The sequence below is a fragment of the Ovis aries genome, chromosome 3 (assembly GCF_016772045.2).
Source record: "Ovis aries strain OAR_USU_Benz2616 breed Rambouillet chromosome 3, ARS-UI_Ramb_v3.0, whole genome shotgun sequence".
NCBI lineage: Eukaryota > Metazoa > Chordata > Mammalia > Artiodactyla > Bovidae > Ovis > Ovis aries.
Window position 1 is genome coordinate 36203538 of NC_056056.1, and position 17780 is coordinate 36221317.

Sequence of the window (17780 nt, forward strand, 5' to 3'; positions counted from 1 at the left end):
GCATCCACAGCCTAGGGGAGACAGAAGGAAGGAGGCTGAGAGTGGGGAGATGTAGGGACAGGCTGTCCACAGGATGCCCAAACAAACAACTGAGAAGGGAAATGATCTGTCTGCCTTTACTTATTTCGTATCACAGAGTAAACAAAAGGTAGGACTCTGAATGGAGTAGAAACTCTGGCATTGCACATGCCACAGGTAAGGGATGAGAGAAAGGAATGGGAAAAGGGCCACATCAGGAGAAGGATGGCAGAGAATGGCCCGACAACAGGCCTCTAACATAACTGTACATACGTGCCATGTGTATAACCTGAGAGCACATGACAGCCAGTGAGCAAAAGTCTGTGTTGCATACTAACAGGAAAGAAAATATCATTCCTGAGATGGTAAGACAAGCAGAAAAACATCTCTCCTTGTAATTTCCATTACAAGGAATACTTTCCATTCTTATCCATATAGTGTAATTCTGGGCATTTCTCACCCTAGCTTTATATACTTGTGGGCCCAAGTTCATAGGACAGAGACTTTGGGCTACTCACAGGCTCGCCTTGACCTCTTGGGCCTGAGGCACAGGGAGCTTGCTTCATTTCCAGCCCTCCCAGAGACCCAAGTGACCTTCTTCCTTCTACTGCTGCGCCCAGCTGTGGCAGCTTATTCGCCTGCCCTGCTCTGTGCTCCTGAGCCAGAAACCTACAGACAGGCTGCCTCCTGACCCCAGACCCGGGCTACCTGTCCCTGGAGCAATGCGGAGCTCATCAGAGTCAATGTTCTCACTATATTTACATTTCACAAACGAGTGAAATGATCAGCTTATAAAAGCAAAAGAAATGCGAGGCATTCAACCTCTCTGGGCCTTTTAGGACAACAGACTTATTATGTTCATATGAATTTCCTGGAAGAAGCCTCTAATTAAAGCTTATTGCCTCTCAGCTGCCATTGGCTGGCAATGTGGCTCGTCCTTCCTGTTCATTAGAATAGAGGGTATCCCAGTGTGGTTGTAGCCTCACAGAGCCCATGCCCACCTTCCGGCCCACTCCCCCAGTGAGCTCTGCAGTATCCCAGTGCCGCCATGATGACCCCATTGCCCCTTGAGTGGGAGCTGGGGTCCAGATAGGCTATTACACCCGTGTTCTTAAAGGAAATGGTATGACCCTGCTACCAGCTGCATGAATGATTAATGAGGGGTAATTAGTCAATGTTCATTAAGCGTTTTCTAGATACAAAATTCTGGCTAGGAGCTAAATGAAGAAGCAAAAGCCAGAAGACTTTGCATTCACCCACACGCTGCTAAGAGAATCCCAGAATGATGGAGCTGAGAGAATGAGGGACCCCAGAGACCGTCTGTCCTGTGGCTTGCAAACTCTACACTGCAGGGCTTTCCAGGCAGCCGCAGGAGCGACTAGTCTCTCAGTGTTTCTTCCCCAAACAAATCACAAGAAAGGCAAACTAAAGGTCCACAAAAACCATGACCACAGCACAACTGGAAGACAAAGAATGCCAAAAATGGCAAAATAACCATGAAGGAAGAGAGAAAAGGCCTCACATCCCAGCCGCTCAGGTTCCAGTGCTCTGAGTCTATGCTCCTCGGCAAGCAGAGCAAACGGCTCCTTCAGCCCACGCCACCCCGGAAGTTGCCGAGCCCCTGAAGTGAGGAGCCCTGTGCAGGGGTCCCAGAAGAGAGGAAGTAAAATGTCTCCCAGGTCTTCAGATAAGGTTTAGAATCCCCTCCCTGTACCCTCCTTCAAACCAAACCAAACCAAACCAAACCAACTCTGAGATTAATTCTGTCCTTGAGGAAATTTAAGAAGCTTTAGGTCAATGCACAGGTGACTTTGCAGTCTAATATTTGGTTAGTCTGTCCCTGACCTGGTACCTAAATTTTAGGAACTGAGCCTTTCTGGTAGCTTAGGTAGCTCAGTGCCCCCTGATGCTGGTTTCTGGTGTCACTGGAGTTCTGCTTGCCATCCTGCCCATCCTCTGTGGCTTGCACTGAGAGGATACCTTCCCTTTGGTACCTGCTTGACCCTAGGCCTGTCTGTACTTCCTCTGACCCATGTCCCCTCTGTCCCCTTGAAATGGTGCTTCACCAACATGTCCTCTGATGTTCTCCCAATGGCAGAGAAGGATGAAGTCACCTTCCAGAATCTGGGGGATCGCTATGAACAGAAAAGGTATTTTATTAATTGTGCACAGTCTGCATTGGAGCCCAACATATAGCCTGCCAACTTCAATAGAAAATGTCCCCCAGCTCCAGTCTGGAAAGACGTACCATGTTGATTCTGTGGGTTTGGACACTCCCAGAACATCACTACACAAGCATCCAAGTTCGAGAAGCATTGGCCCCACTTCACCTCAAGCCACTTATTGGATCCTGCCCCCTCCCAATTTGCCTATAGCCAAATGATGAGCCATTTCCTGTATGGATGACACCCTGGAGGCAGTGCAGTGGACCTGATCTCAAACCTACTGGGCAGAATTATCCTGCCCCTCCTCTAGCGGATGTCCTTAGATTTCACTGAGCCCCTGAGTTGTACAATTCACTGTGGCTGATTTTCCTTGATGACTCGTACCAACTGCTTGTGTAATAACACAGTTAGTTAAGAGTTGCCGAGGCCATTGGCGCAACACCACCATGACACACTCTTTGGACTTAGAGAAGAGTAGAACTAATCCTGTTTGGTTTCCCACTAGGTTCCAGGCACTGTTTTACAAAGGCATACAGACGAACATAGTCAAACCCCACAGGGACCCTGGGGCAGGCACCATCCATCGTCTTCGTTTCACACGTGGATGATCTAGGACTGCAGGATACAATGGACACGTGGCACCCAAACAACTCAGGACCCAAATCCATGTTTTCCTCATCCAAGTCCTATCCTCCTTCCGCTATTCATTATCTGGGGTCCATTCTTTCTGTTGCATCTCTTTGTTCATTTCACCTGTTATGGCCTCTATCAAAGAATAAAAGAAATAGGAGGTGAGGTTGGAATATACGAATTTTGCTGTGAGCTGTTTCAGGAAGATGAAATGGGGGTGGGAGAGGTGGTGATTTGAAACCAATGTCCAAACTGACACTCCTCTTACTATCTCTGGAATTAATTTATCTGGGTCCACCCTGTTTGTCTCACAGCTCCAGCGCCAGGTTTTACGAAATGGCTACAGAGGAACCTTAGAGATCCAAAAAGGGAACACGGTTTCACCAAGCCCCTCATTCATCACCATCTGGAGCAGTAGTCTCATCATTAATAACTGGGGCTTAATCCTCCAAATTCAAAGAGACTCCCATTACCCAAAACAATAATTTTTTTAATTACCCAAGCAGAGTGGCAATCGCATATTGAATACTAAGATTGATTTAAACTAATAAATACTTTTGGAAGTTCCTTGAACATTTTAATGAATTAAAAATTATGAAATATTTATAAGCAGTAACAACAACATTTAGTACCATTAATAAAATAAATACATTAGTCAGAGAATGGAATTCATTGCTATTTTACTACTAGACATTGATGTCAATGACTGAATATTGCTCCAAATTACTTGTAAAATAGACCAATTATTTTAGTGCGATTAATCTTTTCAATTATTTCTTTTATGTAGCTGTAATTTGAAAGTAATTTTCTTTTGGGAGTACAATGACCTCAGCACACTGGTTCCTTATTTATTTATATTTTAAAACCTTTTGTGTCTGCCCCCATTTCCAGGTGATTTTTCAATGCTGGAATATTTAAAACAGTTACCCAAGCAATCATTCTTGTTCCTAAGCACTTTGTGGGGGCATTTCTAATTGGCTTTATTAGTGATTATGAGTAAGCCATTCCAGAGTATAAAAGTCTCTGCCAACAGCAGCTATGCATCAGAAGGGAAAGGAGGGGAGGACAAAGTTCTTTTCTGGTTCCACCAGCTGGGGCCTGGCTGTTTTAGACTGCACGCTTAGTTGGCTTGAGGAGGCAGTGTGATAGGCAGGTCAAAGTACTTTTAGGATCTTCCCTGGACTTCAGCCATCCCCATGGGATTAAATGGTCCTTTTCCTTTGGGGAAACCATGGATTCTGTGCACTGAGTCACAAAAGAAAAAGCTGACTTTATTAAAGATAAAAGCATACAGAAGTAGCTGCCTTGGAAATCAAAATGTAGATCTGGGTTGTCAGGATCTCTATTGGCCCAACTGTCCAGACAAGGCCCAAAGTGAAAGTAAAAGGTAGATTCAATTTACACGCCAATTAGAAAACTATTAGGGAATATTAAGGGATTATTATTAACATTATATGTGATAAGGATATTATAGTTTTTTAAAGAGTCTTTATCTTTAAGAGGTATATGCTGAAATGTCTATGGATAAGATAATATAATATCTTGGATTTAGGAAAAACAATCTGGGAAAGGAAGAGTGCAGTGATGGGTTAAAGCCAGCTCACACTCACTGGTAAGAGCTGATTGTTACATTTTCAGAAATCTTTTGAGTGAGCTGGTAAACACATACTACTGAAAATTAAATTTTATATACTGACAAATAAAATATATGATTAAAAAGATAGTATAATAAATGAAAACAAACAGCAACAACATAAATGAAAGGTGGGTAGGACCCTGCCAACATATAACACAGCATGGGCTAGTCCTACAGAATTATTCAGCCCTGGTTCCTGAATGGGGACATTCAGCTCAGACAGGGGACATGGGAGAGAGAGGGAGATGGTATTTATTGTGCCAAGCACTGTGCTAGGGGTTCTATACACAATATCAGTTTTAATTTCCCAAAACCCATAATTATATATTACAGATGTTCAAGCTGATTTTAGAAGAGGCAGAGGAACCAGAGATCGAATTGCCAACATCTGCTGGGTCATGGAAAAGCAAGAGAGTTCCAGAAAACATCTACTTCCGCTTTATTGACTATGCCAAAGCCTTTGGCTGTGTGGATCACAATAAACTGTGGAAGATTCTTCAAGAGATGGAAATACCAGACCACCTGACCTGCCTCTTGAGAAACCCGTATGCAGGTCAGGAAGCAACATTTAGAGCTGGACATGGAACAACAGACTGGTTCCAAATAGGAAAAGGAGTGTGTCAAGGCTGTATATTATCATCCTGTTTACTTAACTTATATGCAGAGTACATCATGAGAAACGCTGGACTGGAAGAAGCACAAGCTGGAATCAAGACTGCCGGGAGAAATATCAATAACCTCAGATATGCAGATGATACCACCCTTATGGCAGAAAGTGAAGAGGAACTAAAAAGCCTCTTGATGAAAGTAAAAGAGGAGAGTGAAAAAGCTGGCTGAAAGCTCAACATTCAGAAATCAAAGATCATGGCATCCGGTCCCATCACGTCATGGGAAATAGATGGGGAAACAGTGGAAACAGTGTCAGACTTTATTTTTGGGGGCTCCAAAATCACTGCAGATGGTGAGTGCAGCCATGAAATTAAAAAACGCTTACTCCTTGGAAGGAAAGTTATGACCAACCTAGATAGCATATTCAAAAGCAGAGACATTACTTTGCCAACAAAGGTCCATCTAGTCAAGGCTATGGTTTTTCCAGTAGTCATGTATGGATGTGAGAGTTGGATTGTGAAGAAAGCTGAGTGCTGAAGAATTGATGCTTTTGAACTGTGGTGTTAGAGAAGACTCTTGAGAGTCCCTTGGACTGCAAGGAGATCCAACCAGTCCATTCTGAAGGAGATCAGTCCTGGGTGTTCTTTGGAAGTACTGATGCTAAAGCTGAAACTCCAGTACTTTGGCCACCTCATGCAAAGAGTTGACTCATTGGAAAAGACTCTGATGCTGGGAGGGATTGGGGGCAGGAGGAGAAGGGGACGACAGAGGATAAGATGGCTGGATGGCATCACGGACTTGATGGACATGAGTCTGAGTGAACCCCGGGAGTTGGTGATAGACAGGGAGGCCTGGTGTGCTGCAGTTCATGGGGTCGCAAAGATTCGGACATGACTGAGCGACTGAACTGAACTGAGTCCACTTACTTAGGAGGAAAACAAAACTCACATATTGGGGGGGGGGAACTCTTCTGAGATCAAAAGGGTGGTAAATGATGGAGCTAGAATTCCACACTCATTCTGATTCCAAAGCCTGTAATCTCTCTCCTACATTGTAACAAAAAAACCTTTATTCACTACTTACTATGGGAAAAACACTGTTAGTTGTTAATTGGGTTGTAGAGATTTTTTTTTTTTAAGACACAGTCTTTTAAAAAATAGAACCTAGCATCTATTGAGCAAGACAAATAACCCTGGAAAGAAGTAGGCTGTTTTAAAACAGAAATATATATAAACACAATTCTGGGCTGAGACTTCTGGGAGAAGATAATATTTGAGCAGAAATCTGAAAGATGTGGAGGACTGGGCAAAGCAGATATTGGGAATGGAGGGGGCATAGCTAAAAAAAATAAAAGCTTAAAGGTGGGAAGGTACTCAGGACAATGTGAGTAGATCTCAGTGGGTAAATGAAATTTTAGTCATTCTAATGCCTATCTTTTAAAGAGCACAGTCCACAGATAAATTACAGGCAAGAAGTTTTAGAGATCGGGAGTCAAGAAGGGGAATGTTTGGTAAACGAGGTTCACCCTCCACCCGGAAGTCACACTAAGAACTAAGTGAGGACACCAGGCTGTGGCTCGGGTTCCTCTCTGGTTTTCACTTCTGAGCACTGGGTCCACCACTGCATGATTGAGTCCGTCCCTTGAAGACACCAACCCAGGTGTTGGCCACCAGGTGCTGGCATCAGGTTGGCGATGCTGCAGCTCGCATCACCCACATGGCACGTTGTTGTCATTAACATGAAATGTTTGCATCAGTTTATTTCTGTGGATGGTAGTTTCACCGTAAGAAACTGAGCAGCAGAGAGGGAGTAGCTTCATTTTCAAAGACTTGAGGCCAGAGCAGTCAGGGAGCTCAGAGCAACATCCACAAACACTCCTCCACAGCCATTCTCTCCTTTGACCCTCATGATTAACGTCAATTTGGGGTCAGCCATTGACATATTGTTATTCCTATTTTAAATTTTTAAAAAAGTGTGCCGATTCTGGGGGAGACCTGATGTCCCTTTTGATCCACGGTGTTGCATTGTCTGTTGTTGTTTAGTAGCTCCGTCATGTCTGACTCTCTGTGACCCTATGGACTGTAGCCAGGCTCCTCTGTCCGTGGAAGGCTCCAAACAAGCATACTGGAGTGGGTTGCATTTCCTCCTGCAGGGGATCTTCCTGACTCAGAGTTTGAAAGTGAAAGTGTTAGTTGCTCAGCTGTGTCCAACCCTTTGCGACCCCATGGACTGTAGCCCACCAGGCTCCTCTGTCCATGGAATTTTCCAGGCGACAATACTGGAGTGGGTTGCCATTCCCTTCTCCAAGGGATCTTCTCAATCCAGGGATCGAACCTGGGTCTCCTGCATTGTAGGCAGATTCTTCACTGTCTGAGTCAGACAGTAAAGAAGACAGAAAAGCCCAGGGGTCAAAAATGTTTCTCAAGCTTGGCAGGTGGGTTCTTTACCACTAGTGCCACCTGGGAAGCCTAAAGAGGTGGAAGTGAAAGAAATGAAAATGTTGCTCAATCATGTCTGACTCTTTGCAACCCCATGGACTGTAGCCTGCCAGGCTCCTTGGTTCATGGAATTCTCCAGGAAAGAATAGTGGGGTGGTTTGCCATTCCCTTCTCCAAGGGACCTTCCCAACCACGGGATTGAACCAGTTCTCCTGCATTGCAAGCAGATTCTTTACTGTCTGAGCCACCAAGGAAGAGGTGGAAATGTGACTTAAATTCCCTGACTGCTGTTTCAGCGTTCATTCTGTGTTCTTTCTGCGAAAGGTGCATTGTAACTAGTTTGGAGGAAGACATCTCTACAAATGGAGCACCTATTCAATACCTTGGGCAAACTAAATATAAGTCAGGGATGCCTTTTGGGGAGTAGTGTTTGTCCCAAGTAGAATAGAGATCTTAAAGCCATAACATCAAAACTCAGTCTTAAGACAGAAACAAGTTTATATCAGGGTCACTATGCATTTAGTTTAACACTGCTCAGTAAATACCTGTTGTATGAATGGGCGAATGCACAGACAGTTGGATGAATGAGTCTGCTACACAGAGAGGTTTCTGCGGGCAGTCCGAAGACAGCATTCCAAAGTAATTTCCTTTTATTAATACAAGCACAGACTAAGGAGGGTGCTGGGGTGCTGCTTGCTTTTGGAACAGAGAATGCCCAGTTTGGGCCAGGCTGCCAAGAGCCCATGAGGTTATCCTTCATTCTACCCAGTTGGATTTTGGATCTTACTCTAAAGGCCACATGGCTGGCCAAATATTGGAGTCTATTTGTGTAGCTTCTCTCATTTCATCTTGTCCCCTCTTGGTCTAAGGAGGATATCCTCCAGTGCCCATCACTGTCTTTGATGAAGTAAGAAGAAAGAGAAGGGAGAGAGGGCCAGGTGATGCCATGTGTATTTTATTGGAAACAACCATACCAGTTCCATACTTAGCATCTCAAAGCCAGGACCCACAGTGACAAAAATCTGTCTGGGGAAATGGCCCATATTCAAAGTACAATAGCCTTGGGCTTAGTCTTAATCATTTAAAGAAGGTCTGGTTAATGTAATTCCATTTTGCTATTACATTTTAAACAAGTATGGTATAATAGGATCAAAAAGCTGGGGTTAATGGGAGAGTTAAAAATCAGACTGCCCAGCAACTCTCAAGCTGTGCTTCATGAAAATCCATTTGGAAGGTTTGTCAAAGACTGTGGAACTGGTGGGCTCCTCACCTCACTTCCTCTAGGGCAGCTGTACTTGTGTAATTTCATATACTGGATTTTTATTTAATACTTTGTTTGAATTAAGAGCTAAACCTCTAAAAAATGTTTGAAGACTATGGATCTAGTTTACGTGTCCTCATTTTAGGCACAGAGAGGTTAAGATAGCTGTCATCTCCCACTCTTTTGGGACTCATGTTTTAAGGTGTCTGTAGTGGTCTGACTGCATTGGATTCCTCCCCCTTCTTGAAGTACAGAAGTCAGTGAAATCACCCTTAGCACCATGGATAGTGTGAGTGAGGATTCTGACACCCTCTCTGACTGGATTAGAAGAGGTAATGTGTATGACAATGTCTTGGTAGAATAAGGGACCATGAGTGCTTCTTGGTAAGAGGTCTGTTAGTGAGCTGAATGTGGCTCTGATCTGGGAAATCTCCATTCTGATTCTTATAGGTTCATGAAAGAACTATGGTCACTTGCAATAAAATGTGTTTAGGCTTACATCCTTGATTTTCACGGATGGGGGACCCACTATTGATAAGGGTGTGGTGGTCCTCTTAAACTGCCTTTGACCCGTCTGGGCAGGGAAAGGGGAATTCTGAACTGGTTTCTTAGAAAAACTGAAAACTTGACAACCATAAGATGGAGGTAGGAAGCATACTGGGCTACTCAGTAATTTAGTGTGTTAAAGTTCAAGGTAAATTTTTGAGTGTTTGTGCATTCAGTTTCCACACGGTGAGGGAGGCAGATTAGATGCTTTCTGGGGTCCTTACCAGCAGTGACCTTCCACAGGCAGCACCAGTGTGTAGTAGCTAACAGCATGGATGCTGGAGCCAGATGGCCTCCATTCCAATATCAGCTGTGAGACTCTGGGTACGTGACTTCGGTGCCTAGTGATGATAATAATAATGCATACCTCACAGTGTTGCTGGAAGGATTGATGAGTTAATATAAGAATGTGCACAGAACAGGACCAGGCACATAGAAGGGGCCAGGTGGGTGTTTGCAATATGTACTTTTATGAGCATACTGTTTTCAAGTCCTTTTCAAGATGCTAGTCCTGCTCTTCTGACATATTTTTCAGCAGGTTCTTCTGAACATGAGGGGTCCCAATGGGTGTACTGCATAATCCTAAGCTTTAACTTCCTGCTGAAGAAAGGTCATTATGAAAGGGTTAAGGGTTCCCTGGGAGTCTGGGCATGTAAGGGTTGATATCCCTGCCCTCAGTACTGAATACACACACTGCTCTTTCAAGATGAGGGAAAAACCTCTTCCAAGTAATTTCCACTCACTGCTACTTTCTTTTGGGAGTAATAGGGTAATAGCCCAAAGCTATAAAAGCAGGAGCAGCATTTATCAATTGATTGATTAGCTGATCAGTCAACAAATATTTACATCGTGTTTCTTATATGTTTAGCATAGTGTTAACTGTCCCCTGGAGAAACAAAAGCAATATAAGATAAGGTTCTGAACCTCGTTAGGGCTCCAAAGTGACTAACTGAGAAATAATTATAAAATAGCTACTAAATTTAGATGCAGAGAGCAAAGTCTTCCAAGAATAATTTCTTTAGCTGTGAGTGACGTTCTGGAGGGTTTGGGCCCCAAGCTGGATCTTAAATGATGAATTAGTGTTCAAAACATAAGGCCTGGGATCAAGTAGGCATTATTGGCATAGTGTAGAGAACACCAGTCTGCTAGAGGAGAGGTGTGGGGAAACAGAGGGCATAATGTTGGGCAGGTACAGAAGGGCCGGATTGTAAACGACTGGAAATCAGGCAGAGGCACTGTGGCTTCCCAGGCAGGATTGAGAAGTGGTGAAAGCACCAAGGTCAGAGTCAAGGTGGTCCTGATGTTAATCCCAGCTCTACCATCAACCAGCTGGGTGATTCTGCAGCCATCACTCTTCTGGCCCCAAGAAACGAGTGAAGTGGTCCAGCCCAACCTTCATATTTCTGATATGGACTGCAGATGATGATTGCAGCCAAGAAATTAAAAGACGCTTACTCCTTGGAAGAAAAGTTATGACCAACCTAGATAGTATATTCAAAAGCAGAGACATTACTTTGCCGACTAAGGTCCGTCTAGTCAAGGCTATGGTTTTTCCTGTGGTCATGTATGGATGTGAGAGTTGGACTGTGAAGAAGGCTGAGTGCCAAAGAATTGATGCTTTTGAACTGTGGTGTTGGAGAAGACTCTTGAGAGTGCCTTGCACTGCAAGGAGATCCAACCAGTCTATTCTGAAGGAGATCAACCCTGGGATTTCTTTGGAAGGAATGATGCTAAAGCTGAAGCTCCAGTACTTTGGCCACCTCATGCAAAGAGTTGACTCAGTGGAAAAGACTCTGATGCTGGGAGGGATTGGGGGCAGGAGGAGAAGGGGATGACAGAGGATGAGATGGCTGGATGGCATCATGGACTCAATGGACGTGAGTCTGAGTGAACTCCGGGAGTTGGTGATGGACAGGGAGGCCTGGCGTGCTATGATTCATGGGGTCGCAAAGAGTCGAACATGACTGAGTGACTGAACTGAACTGAACTGAACTGAGACAATAAGAAGTTACCGGAACCTCATGAAAATGCCACAAGCAAAGGGAATTTGGAGGAGATTTTTCTGGCAGTGTGTGAAGGATGGATAATGGTATCAGGGAGACTAGCTGGCTATTGCTAAAGTCCTAAAATACATGTATGAAGGCCTGAATAAAGCACGTGGCTGAGGAAATGAAGTCAGAAGGAGAAACTCAAGAAGCAGTAACAGTGGCATCTAGACAGCAACAGATAGAATGTGAGGCAGCCACAAGCCTAGAGCCCAAGGCTTGATCATCTAGATGTAGGGATAAGAGGAAGAGTCAAAGATAATTCTAAGCTAAACAAAACTCCAGCCTCTACACATTCCATTAAGGCAGCAGGATGTCATGGACAGAAATACTGGCTTGGTGATCAGACTGATTTGGGATTGAGTGTGGCTCTACCTTTCCCTAACTGTACAATGATGGCAACTTTAGAAACATCTGTGAGGTTCAGTTTCCCCATATGTAAAATGAGGATGATAGTACCTAGTTCTTAGTGTTATTGTAAAGCTTGCAGGAGATAACTAGCACGTGTAAAGGGATCAGCTCTCTACCTGTGCACATGCAAAATGCTCCAAAGACATGAGCTTTCATTGCTTACTAACTGATCAGCTAATAACTGTTACATTCTATGATAACAGGTGTTAGGATTCGGAGGGAGTCACAACCTCTGCCTTCATGGCACCCACAGATAGATATCTTCTCTTTTGCGAGCAGAACTGTCCCAACGACCCCATCTCCAGTTTAGTTAAAATGGCACTTCTTTTCTTGTGGGACAAGGAAGGGTTTTAGAAGAAAGCAGACCAGATGCCCTACAAGCTGAAAAGCTGAAAGTGAAAGCCATGTCCAGTTCTTTGTGATCCCATGGACTATAGCCCACCAGGCTCCTCTGTCCATGGGATTCTCCAGACAAGAATACTGGAGTAGGTAGCCGTTCCCTTCTCCAGGAGGTCTTCCCAACCCAGGGATCAAACCCAGGTAGAAAGTAGACTAGATATCCCACAAACCTATTAACAACCCTGGCTAGCATGTCATCAGCCTGATCAGCTCCTTCAAATGTACTAGTTCTCTTAGCTCCTCCCTTTCATGACCTAACTGAAGTAATGATCTCAGAAAACACAGACGTTTGTCTACATCAAATAGGCCTTGGGTATGCCTGCAAAACAACTCCGTCTCTTTAAATATATGAGGGTAGCTTTAGGATACTTCTTAGGTTTTCAACTTGTCCACACCACCTGATGTGCACCTGAATTTGTTCCATTATAGAAGGAAGAGTTAGAAGTTCTCAGGAAACACTGGGATCACTCTGTTCTCTGCCTCACACATCCACAGTGGTCCTTTCATACCTCTTGGTGGCCACAGGATTCCAAACCTGAGAAGGAGCACAGAGGACACCTGCTTACCCATGAAAACCATCTGTTCTTGGACTTGGAGCCTCTGAAGGAAGGTAGCTGGGCCATGAGAACCTTCCTGGGTCTCTTGGCAGGTCCACTTTCCTTAAGGAATCAGAGACATATTTCTTTCTTCCTCCTTAAGAGAGTGTCCTGCCAGAAGAAACACTTTCTGGACCATTAGAGAAAGTTAGTGAGGTCAACTCTCTTGGTTTTGTAAGGGTAGAGAAGCAGAAAAGGAACATATCTTGTAAACTGTGCAATGGATTGCTGCAAACGCAAGATAAACTAGAGGAAGAATACTGTAGGTGAAAGGAAGTTGTAAGAGTAAGGAAGGAAAAATGTGCACAACTGGTTGAGATCTTTCAAAGGTGCAAAGAATTTTTGCAGGAGTATTTGTGCTGGGCCTAATACTTGGAGTTTTATAGCCTCTTATTCCCTTCTGATGCTGCTGAAATGAGATTAGGCCAATTCTGGGAACTCATACCTTATTCCTGACACATTCTTGATAACTGGCTCCATTTCAACACATGACCTCTTTTGGACGGTACGTGGACCCTTGACATTGGTGAGGACTGACGATGTCCAGAAACATTCACAAATCCCTAAGTTCGTGAGTGTGGAAACATTTGTACAAGCTCCTGGCTTTCTCCCAAACCATATGTTTCTTGTACAGCGTCTCACATCACAGGCTAGGCACCTTTTCAATTTGAACTGAAGTTCAATCTATCATGTTATGACAGATTTTTCTTTTCCTGACACATAAACCAGTTTTGATTAAAAAAGAAAGAAAGAAAGAAAACCACTTTGTGAAAGTTCTTGCAAGGCCAGCAGTGAATGAAGAGCAACAGCAAGGTATGGAACTGGGTGGTCAGTAGGGTCCCTACATAATGGAGTCCCTTTTGTATTCAGCTTTATATTAAAAACTGGGCCTCAACATGCAACCAGTGGCTATGTGTTATGAGCCTTCATGGCTGCTGATGAACATTCTAAATGGAGAGGTTAGGCCTGGGAGTGCCACAGACTCCGTTTCTGTCTGTACTTCATTCCTGGGCCTCCAGATCACAGGTTCCATAGCACAGGTTAGTGAACCTCTAGGAAGAGGCAGGCATGGCAGTGGCTATTCAAGCAACTTCTTTCCTAAAGATTTGTATAATTCAAGTCCATCTTATATACCCTTTACATGTGGAAAAATAATAAAGGGTATTTATAATGATGACCCTAGGTCTTCTGAAAAATCAAGGAAAGATCAACCTCATATCTGTATCAATGATCAGTCTTCTCTTGCATACCAGTCACACTTGGAGCAAAGTCTAATGAAAAATATATATAAAGTATGATCTTGAAAATAGGAATAGAAGATCAAAAACTCTGTAGAGGGAAGGGAAAATAAGTTTATCAAATAACTACACAGATATAATTTACTGTGACTGAGTATTGCATTTAGCTCAGAGTTTCCTGGCAACAAAGACAAAAAAAAATTGACAAATTACTCTTCAGGAGAGAGATGTCTTCTCTTGGTAATAAATCTTGAACTAAATTCACAATGTGGATTATGCAAAAGGAATTCAATGACACATGCCTTAATGATTTTTACAAAATAAGCAAGAATTTTCACATATAACCATTTCCCACATTGTCCCTTAATAACAGCTTAAATCAAATCATTAAAAATACTTAATTGTAAATTTTACCTTGGCGGGGGGTCAGGGCGGGGAAAGTAAAGTACTAATCATTATCAAGTTAGTGGGATGGAGATATATGTGAAAAAAAAATGGCAGAATGTTGATAATTGTTGAAACTGGGTTGAGGGTATATGGGAGCCCATTGCACTATTCTATTCATTTGCAAACATTTGAAAATTTCCACAAAACAAAACCAAACCATAGATGAAAGCATGTGGACTCCAGGGAAGTTAAGCTAATGTGTTATCCAACAAAGACTGTATTCTATTTGATATAGCTTTAAGTTAAGTAGATATAATATTATAACTCAATCTTTGAAAGTTGATCAGCTGGGCTGTGAACCACTTGGCAATATTCAGAATCAGACCCAAAGCACTGGAGACACTTCTGTATAAGTGTGCACATTTCCAGCTAATTATGGTGGCAGATTACTGACCTACTTACGACAACAAGAGACCAAGGAGTGGAGGGGGAAAGCCAGATTCAGATACCTTCACTGCAGTTCTTCAGGGCAAAGAAGTCCACTGCAGATAAGCTTCGGTTTCCATTTGAGATATATTCCAGGGCCACTCGGAACGGGTTCTCTGGGCGCCCAATTCTTCCCTGCAGCACAGTCCAACTGGTTGCATTGGAAAGCAGAGGGGAAAAACACAGAAAAACAGTGATGAGAAGCAGACCTAACCTGCAGAGAGGTCTCAAGCCTGCCCTGACCTCAGGGCCCATGTTCTCCATTCCATACGAAGAGGTGGAACCCTAAGTGGTTCTGAGGATGGTCACTCTGACAGCAACACACACACACACATTTATTTCCTTCTTGTCCAACTAACTCAGAAACCCAATTCTTAAACCTACTGTGGCCACTGGTGTGTCTTTTGCCTTACTTTTTAGGCAACTCCAGGCCTTTGGACTATTTCATACAGGAAAAAATATGTACACCTGAGAAAATCTGCCAGCAGAGTGAAGGAACAGTCTTCAAAGCATTTATCAGTGTACTAATAATTATCTCTGGAAAGAATTCTTGGTTTTTGGAATTTTATCTGATCCTCAAATCTCAGAATCCTCGGGTTTGCTATATAGTTACTTAAGGGAAGCAGGCAAGTGCTATTTATTGACTGCAGGAAAATTAAAGTGCATTGAAGCATGTATTTTGGGGTAAAAGCTACCTAAGATTGACGTGGACTCTGCAAAAAGGTGCAAACAGAAGAAGACAGAAGCAGGTCAAATGTGAGCTCTGCATCTGTCTATAATCAAGGACACTGACACAGCCAGAGAATAGAGAATAAGCTAAATGAACATTTTTACACCTCACTCAGGCTATTAACCTCTTGGAATAGCCTCCTGTCACTGATTGGAACATCAAATTTACTTCCCAACATTGATTCAGGTTTTTTAAAATATATAATTATTTTGATAACTTTGTGCGGAGAATGGAAATTACCTGGACTATTACATATTTTCTTTCCTTTTAAAGAAAAACAATTTTATTGAGGTATAATGCACAATAAATTGCACATCCCAAAGTGTACAATTTGATGAATTTTGACATGTGGATTCACCTTAACTCATCACAATGTTTCATAATGTCTTACCACTAGGTTGGGCTTAGGTATGGTAGTACGAGTGCTAAGGAACTTAGGGAAAGACTAGCTTTTTGTTTAAAAGAATTTTAAAGCACATCCCAAATTTCAAGTATAAAAATATTAAAAATTCAGAAAAGTTGGTAAAGGAAAGTAAAAGTCACCTGGAAACTCATCTAGAGACTACCACGGTAAACATCTCTGTAAGCAGCATTGTAGCTACAGTTTTACACAAATAAGGTCATACACACACATGCTCCCTCAATGGTTTGTCACAAGACAATCAATATAAATTACATGATTAGGTCAAAGACTGCATTTTAACGATTTGTGCATTGCTCCTGGTTTTTCCTCTTTATGATCATGCTGAGGCTAGCCCTGAGAGTTTATCTTAGGACAAATTCTTAGAACTTGGGTCAAAGCATATATGCATTTAAAACTCTGAGGATATTGTCAGTTCTCTAATACTGAATTAGAGGGCTCATTTCTCCATTTGTTAACATGGGATCCCATCAAATCTCTTCCATTCATTAACTTTTGGTGAGGAAGGCATCACTCAAAGCAATCTATGGTCTTTCAGGGGGGTGTTCCTGGATGGGGAGTGTGTGTCTCTGGTTCTTGCCATGTTGTTGGGCATGCAGTGAGGTTTGCTGGATGAAGAAGGCAGTGCTGTTCCCTTTCTATGCTCTTTTGTAGTTAATTCTGAGCAATGGAGCCAGTGCCTCCGCCATTTGATAAAAGTGTATTTAGTTTCCCCACAATAGATGCTGTAGAAGGCACTACTGCTGTTGTGAAGTTTGTTCTCTGTTACTGTACCCAACAGGATTTCTATCCAAAATAAAACCAGTGCAATTGAATAAGGAAAAGGAGGCCTTTCCGTTTAAATGTGGAACTGTCAAAGAAAAAAATTGAAAAGAAAATGTAAATGAGGGGTTCTTAAGGAAAAACAGACAAAGAGAGCAGAATTTTTCTTGTTCTTCTGAAACATAAAGGGTTCTATTTTTGAGGGAAGATGGTGGTGAAAAGGCATGACTATTCATATTCTTCCACAGTCATAGCTCTCTGCTCTGAGGAATGATGGATTTCAATTCCAGGTACACAGTGGCCCTTGATGATGATTTCCATTTCTGTATTGGCACTAGCCCTCTGGATAAATGTGTCAAGAGTTTTAGGAATTAGTTTCTGAGTTACTGATGCAATAACTTTTGTCTGAAATTCTCTGGCCTCCCATAGTTTACTGCTGCAACTTTAATAACTTTCAGAGCAGTTGCCAAACATGATTTTATAACCAGGGAAGTTGGGACTGAAAAAGGGCAAGCTTATACCTAGGGTCAGATTTGTTTAAGAGACAGCAAAAACCCTATGGAGGGGAAAAATACCACACACTCTCTTTTCTCTCTGCCTCCATTTTCTTGGCTGACATCCCCATGGTCATGAAACTTGCTCCTTAGGGTCCTATTTTCTTCTTTAGTTGGTGGCAACTCTACTTGTGCTTGCAAGGGGGGAGGTGATGTTCTAACCTAGAGCCTCCTAGAGACAAATGTGCAGCTATACCCACGTGCCAGGGATTTGCAGTCATCTCAGCTCTGGTGCTTCGATCAATCAACATGACACTGTGGGGAGTCCATCTGGACTTCAGGAAGCCAGAAGCACGGTCTGGATGGCCTGTCACCATCCATTATCTTCCAGTTGTCTCTCTGGAGCTCTTCACTTCCAGCTCTGGCTCTGCCCACCATTTGCCTGATGACTTTGAACAAGGCATTTTACTCCAAATGCCTGAAATTTTAAATGTTTTCTAATCAGTTG

At 43.0% G+C, this 17780-nt stretch overlaps 1 protein-coding gene across 1 annotated transcript in view; it reads right to left on the minus strand.

Annotated features, from left to right (window-relative positions):
* Nucleotides 1-17780, minus strand: part of ALK (ALK receptor tyrosine kinase) — a 741252-nt gene that overhangs the window by 175352 nt on the left and 548120 nt on the right. The window contains exon 5 of the mRNA XM_015093875.4: nucleotides 14889-15016. Within this exon, the coding sequence (XP_014949361.3) occupies nucleotides 14889-15016 (128 nt within the window). The remainder of the gene's footprint in view (nucleotides 1-14888; nucleotides 15017-17780) is intronic.